This window comes from Pyrus communis, chromosome 4 (assembly GCF_963583255.1).
Source record: "Pyrus communis chromosome 4, drPyrComm1.1, whole genome shotgun sequence".
Taxonomy (NCBI): domain Eukaryota; kingdom Viridiplantae; phylum Streptophyta; class Magnoliopsida; order Rosales; family Rosaceae; genus Pyrus; species Pyrus communis.
Genome location: NC_084806.1, coordinates 8361410 through 8367681, shown reverse-complemented (window position 1 = coordinate 8367681; position 6272 = coordinate 8361410). Strand labels below are relative to the sequence as shown.

General features: G+C 39.4%; 1 protein-coding gene across 1 annotated transcript in view; it reads left to right on the top strand.

Annotated features, from left to right (window-relative positions):
* The window catches only part of LOC137731878 (ABC transporter B family member 11-like), a 10662-nt gene extending 4940 nt beyond the window's left edge, over nt 1–5722 (top strand). Inside the window, exons 3-12 of the mRNA XM_068471123.1 lie at nt 880–1055; nt 1148–1369; nt 1444–1682; nt 1842–2367; nt 2493–2766; nt 2858–3687; nt 3831–4097; nt 4256–4519; nt 4633–4926; nt 5363–5722. Coding sequence (XP_068327224.1) covers nt 880–1055; nt 1148–1369; nt 1444–1682; nt 1842–2367; nt 2493–2766; nt 2858–3687; nt 3831–4097; nt 4256–4519; nt 4633–4926; nt 5363–5716 — 3446 coding nt within the window. The 3' untranslated portion in view covers nt 5717–5722. The remainder of the gene's footprint in view (nt 1–879; nt 1056–1147; nt 1370–1443; nt 1683–1841; nt 2368–2492; nt 2767–2857; nt 3688–3830; nt 4098–4255; nt 4520–4632; nt 4927–5362) is intronic.
* The last annotated feature ends 550 nt before the right edge of the window (nt 5723–6272 follow it).

The window sequence follows — 6272 nt, the reverse complement described above, 5'->3', positions numbered from 1 at the left end:
TTCTTCTTCTATTGTGGTCTTTAAGGCAAACATTGATTTGCCTGCTTTAATTTTCCACTTCCGCAAGACGCCGTTAGCATCTTCCGCTGCCGGTTGTGTAACTTCACTACCACCGACAACCTCCCACAAGTCTTGACCTTGAAGGTAAGACTCTATACACGTTGCCCACGTGTTATAGTTTTGGTTGTTGAGCTTCTTGATTCCTCCAACAACTTGAAGATCACCCATCGTATCAGCAAGACTTTGACTACACCGAACAAGCTTGAGTGACTACCGTGCAGAGTAATACACTACTCTCGACACAAAGAAGCTCATTCTCAAGGTTTGTGATAACCCCAGCAATAATCTCAAGAAATCTTTTCTGATGTGGAAGATCAGTCAAAACTGCAACCACAGAGCATACTCGGAATTTCAAGAGACTTTACAACCAATGCTCTACCAAGAACGATCCCTGACTGACTTGGCTCTGATACCAATTGTTGAATAAGAAGAGTATCTAAGATAACTCTAATGATCTCAAGAAGAAGAAAATAGAGCACACTCTTAAAGAAAGCTCACAAAACAAACTAATTAGCAAAGCTTTTCTTATTTAGCTCTAGGCTTTGTTTTTCCTTGGATGATTTACAATGCTTGGGGACTTGGGTATTTATAGCAAACCAAATGAAAGCTACACTACACACTTAATTAAACTAAGTTTATTTGCTACCACACAAAACACATTAATTGCACCTAATTATGTTGTCTTCCACACAACCTTACCTAACTTTGCAATTGTAAGCAATTACATCATCAAACTAGATATGGACTTGGACTTTAGATTGCGTTGTGGATTACTTATTGTTTTGGGTTGACATTGATTCTCAACATTCTATGTGTCAGAGGTATCTTGCTGGATGATTACGGGTGAAAGACAAGCTGCACGAATAAGAAGTTTATACTTGAAAACGATATTGAGGCAAGAGGTCGGCTTCTTCGATACAGAAACGAACACTGGGGAAATTGTTGGGAGGATGTCGGGTGATACTGTGCTCATTCAAGACGCCATGGGCGAAAAGGTATTTACATGCCACACAAAACCCTCAAGTTATTGCCATTTTCTCTTGTAACCTATTAACTTTTATTTTTATTTTTCCTTTTCTTCTGTCAGGTAGGAACTGTTATTCAGTTAATTGCAACATTTATGGGAGGCTTTGTTATAGCATTTATTAAGGGATGGCTTCTCGCCCTTGTCATGCTATCTTCTATTCCCCTTCTTGTCCTCGCTGGTGCGGTCGTGAGCATCCTTACATCGAAGTTGGTAACCCGTGGACAAGCTGCTTATTCAGTGGCAGCAACTGTGGTGGAGCAGACAATTAGTTCAATTAGAACTGTACGCCTACTTGTCCCTAACATGAATAAAAATGTCTTCGATAAAACTAAAACTGATGGGAATTCGTAATGCAGGTTGCATCATTTTCAGGAGAAAAACAAGCTATAGACAATTACAACTCCTCCTTAACTGAAGCTTACAATTCTTCTGTGCAAGAAGGTTTGGCATCGGGTTTTGGATTTGGCTTGGTTATGCTTATTATGATGTCTAGTTATGCTTTGGCTATATGGTTTGGCGGAAAGATGATTCTTGAAAGAGGATATACAGGAGGAGAAGTAATAAATGTACTTTTCGCTGTATTGACTGGCTCCATGTAAGTTGCAGTTCAATAGAATTTGATGACTATCATTGGTAATATGTCCGTGTTTAATTTTACGTGCACTGCAAGAATGCAACTTTTATTTACTACTACCCCAAAATTAAATATTTGATGCTTGAGTATCAAGATATGAACATGTCTATGTATCTTCAGGGCTCTTGGGCACACATCTCCATGCGTGAGTGCATTTGCTGCTGGACAAGCTGCAGCTTATAAGATGTTTGAGACAATTAACAGAAAGCCGGAGATAGATTCTTATGACACTAATGGACAGCAGTGCCCAGACATCCATGGAGACATAGAACTGAGGGATGTATATTTTAGCTATCCTGCAAGACCTGAGGAAAAAATATTCCGTGGATTTTCTCTCTCAATACCTATAGGTGCAACTGCTGCTTTGGTTGGAGAGAGCGGAAGTGGAAAATCAACTGTAATCAGTTTGATTGAGAGATTTTATGATCCCCAATCTGGGGAAGTTGTTATTGATGGTATTAATCTCAAAGATTACCAGCTCAAATGGATCCGACAGAAAATAGGTCTTGTCAGCCAGGAACCCATTTTGTTTACTTGTAGCATAAGAGATAACATTGCCTATGGGAAGGATGGTGCAACTACAGAAGAAATAAGGGCCGCTGCAGAGCTCGCCAATGCTGCTAACTTCATAGACAAATTGCCTCAGGTTAAATTCTCTATTTTGCTTTGAAAGTTTTCAATGAATTTTTCCTAAACGATGAAAGCTTGTTGAGACATCGGTGATCTTACAGATTTTTATTTTCCTCTATTGGTTTTGTAACACGCTGTTAGGGACTAGACACGATGGTTGGTGAGCATGGGAGTCAGCTATCCGGGGGCCAAAAGCAGAGAGTAGCTATAGCTAGAGCAATCTTGAAAGACCCAAGAATTCTACTTTTAGATGAAGCCACGAGCGCTCTTGATGCAGAATCTGAGAGGGTTGTGCAGGAGGCATTAGACAGAATTATGATTAACCGCACTACGGTCATTGTAGCCCACCGTTTGAGCACAGTAAGGAATGCTGACACCATTGCTGTTATACAAAGAGGGACAATCGTTGAAAAAGGTAATGTATTTGTTCATTGGTATGACAGTTGTTACTCTTATCATATTCATTAATTACCTCACATACCCTTTTTTTATTTTAAACTGAGCAGGTCCACATTCTGAGCTAGTTAAGGACCCTGAAGGAGCATATAGCCAGCTTATAAGGTTGCAAGAAATGAGCAGTGCTTCAGAACAGACTGATGTGAATGATCACGAAAGGCGTAGTAGTGTGGAATTGGATTCCCAGAATAGCAGCCATCATTCCCTCTCAATCTCATTTGATGTGGCCCCTGCACTAGGTGTCCTTGAAGTAGCACCTAAAGAATCCGATATTCCTGCTTCAGAATCATCAATAGTACCTCCAGAAGTCTCACTTCGCCGCCTTGCTTACCTGAACAAGCCAGAGATCCCAGTTTTAATTTTTGCTACTATAGCTGCAATAGCCAATGGGTTAATCTTTCCTTTTTTTGGGCTATTGATTGCTAGTGTAGTCAAGACCTTCTTTGAGCCGCCGCATCTACTCCTCAACAATTCTAAGTTTTGGGCATTAATTGCCATTGTTCTTGGAGTGGGGTCTTGCATAACACTTCCATCAAGACAATACCTTTTTGCTGTGGTGGGTAGTAGGTTAATAAAACGAGTCCGATCAATGTGTTTTGAGAAGGTGGTTCACATGGAAGTAAGTTGGTTTGACGATCCTGAGCACTCAAGTGGTGCAATTGGTGCAAGGCTTTCTACAGATATCGCTTATCTCCGAGGGTTGGTTGGAGATGCTTTTGGTTTGCATGTTCAGAACTCATCAACCGCAATTGCTGGCTTGGTTATTGCTTTCGTGGCAAATTGGCCACTCGCTCTTATAACCCTTGTTCTGTTGCCTCTTCTAGCAGTAAATGGTTATTTTCAAGTGAAGTTCATGAAAGGATTTAGTGCCGATGCAAAGGTATATTTCCGAAATCCAAATTTGGAAAAATCTACAACATACAACTTTGTAGCATGTGCAGTTCAAAACATGATCCAATCTCACATGCGGAATATGTATAAGACTAATTTTTAATTAACAATGAAAATTCTAAATGTTTGCAGAAAATGTACGAGGAGGCAAGTCAAGTAGCGAATGATGCTGTAGGGAGTATTAGAACAATTGCTTCCTTTTGTGCTGAAGACAAGGTGATGCAATTATACCAGAGAAAATGTGAAGGCCCTATTAAGACAGGGATAAAACGAGGGTTAATTAGTGGGATCGGATTTGGTCTATCATTCTTTTTGCAATTTTCTGTTTTTGCCTGTATTTTTTATGCTGGATCGCGACTTGTTGCAGCAGGCAAGACAACATTCTCTGATGTTTTCCGGGTATGTTTTCTGCCTTGCACTACAAGTCTTTAAGAAGAAAATAGTACAGAAATCTTCGGCTTATATCCAAACTCTGCTAGATTAGTAGTTGTTACTAAAGATTTAAATCTTCATAGCCCATTCAATACGTTACTTAAATTTGCTCGTCTGGTTTGTAGGTTTTCTTTGCTCTCACTATGGCAACTGTTGGAGTGTCTCAATCGGGTTCCCTTGCCCCCGATTTAAGTAAAGGAAAGAGCTCTCTTGCGTCCATATTTGCAATCCTTGACCGGAAATCAAAAATAGATTCTAGTGACAACTTTGGAACAACTATAGAGAATGTGAAGGGAGAAATTGAGCTACACCATGTGAGTTTCAAGTATCCAACTAGGCCTGATGTACCAATCTTCCAGGACCTTTGCTTGACCATCCATCATGGCAAGGTAACTTACTATCGTGCATCGTTCATTTACTCATTTTCACTCAATAATAAGATTTGGACCTCATAATCAGATTTAAGCTACCGGAACTTACAACTTGATTTTATATTATTCAGACGGTTGCTCTGGTTGGAGAAAGTGGAAGTGGGAAATCGACAGTAGTCTCATTGTTGCAGAGATTTTATGACCCTGATTCGGGTCATATTACACTGGATGGAATCGAAATCCAAAAGCTACAGCTCAAGTGGTTGAGACAGCAAATGGGACTGGTGAGCCAGGAGCCTGTGTTGTTTAATGAAACTATCCGAGCCAACATTGCATATGGAAAGGAAGGGGATGCAACAGAAGCTGAAATTATAGCTGCAGCAGAATTGGCAAATGCTCACAAGTTCATTAGTAGTTTACAACAGGTAGGCACTAAATTACTTTGTCACTTTGTGCACAAATACGACCAGTTCAAACTTATAATAAAAAATAGAACTGGAAAGACATTAAAATTACAATGGAGGTGGACAAAAACAATTGTTTACATACGGCTTTTATCAAAGTTTTATTAAGAATATGCGTAAAACACAATTTTGGTCACTGTTTTAGACCTAATAACACATTCGGCACCAACGTTTTAATTTTACCATTCTGGTGATTGTGTTTAACTGTGTTCGCTATCAAGTCCAATATTTAACTACCGTTGTGTAGTTACCAGCATTGGTGACCAAAGCATATAACCGCTCTATTTGTTTATATTTCGCTTTTTGGTGTTGCATAAACGAGGATTAATTGATTAAAACTTGCAAAAATATTGAGAACGTTGAAGATTAATGCATGTTAAGTTTGGAAACAATGCAGGGTTATAACACAATCGTAGGAGAGCGGGGTATTCAATTGTCCGGCGGACAGAAGCAAAGGGTGGCAATTGCAAGAGCTATAATGAAGGCACCAAAGATTTTACTACTAGATGAAGCCACAAGTGCGCTTGACGCTGAATCAGAAAGAGTGGTTCAAGATGCGTTGGACCGAGTCATGGTGGATCGAACCACGGTGGTGGTTGCTCATCGGTTATCCACGATTAAGACTGCAGATTTAATCGCGGTGGTGAAAAATGGAGTGATTGCAGAGAAAGGAAAGCATGAAACGTTGCTCAATATCCAGGATGGCAGTTATGCTTCTTTGGTTGCAGTGCATGCAAGTGCCTCATCTTAGAGAGCCTTTCTATTCTTCTTCCGAACTACTGCAAGTAAAAAAATAAAATAAAAAACCCAAGGAAGAACAGTATGTAATATCTTTTATGCAGTAGAACAATGCAACCTCCTGTATGTAAAGTTTGTTTGATTTCCATAAATTTCCTGCTCTTATAACCCTTAAGTGTAAGAGAAATCTACCTGCACCTGGAATGCTACAACGACGGTGTTTGGACCCAATTGCGTATTGTATGGAAAAAAATTAATAAAATAAAGTTAAAAAGCAGTGCATGATTGACATAGTATACCATCAGCATTTCAACCCAAATGAGTTTTTCTCTTGAAGTGCCCCCTCAACAACCCAATATTTTCATTCACAAAACAGCAAAAGTGGCTCAAGCATTGCTCCAAAAATCATAGAAAACAAAGTCAAGCCCAGTTTCTTGCTTTGCAAGCTCATACAAAATCCATAATAGTAGGTATTTCATTTCTTATCAAATCCTTTCTTAAAATTTCTTTTTCCATCAATGAACTCATCATGCAAACATGATTAGCTTGGTGACTGAGACTTCCATTGA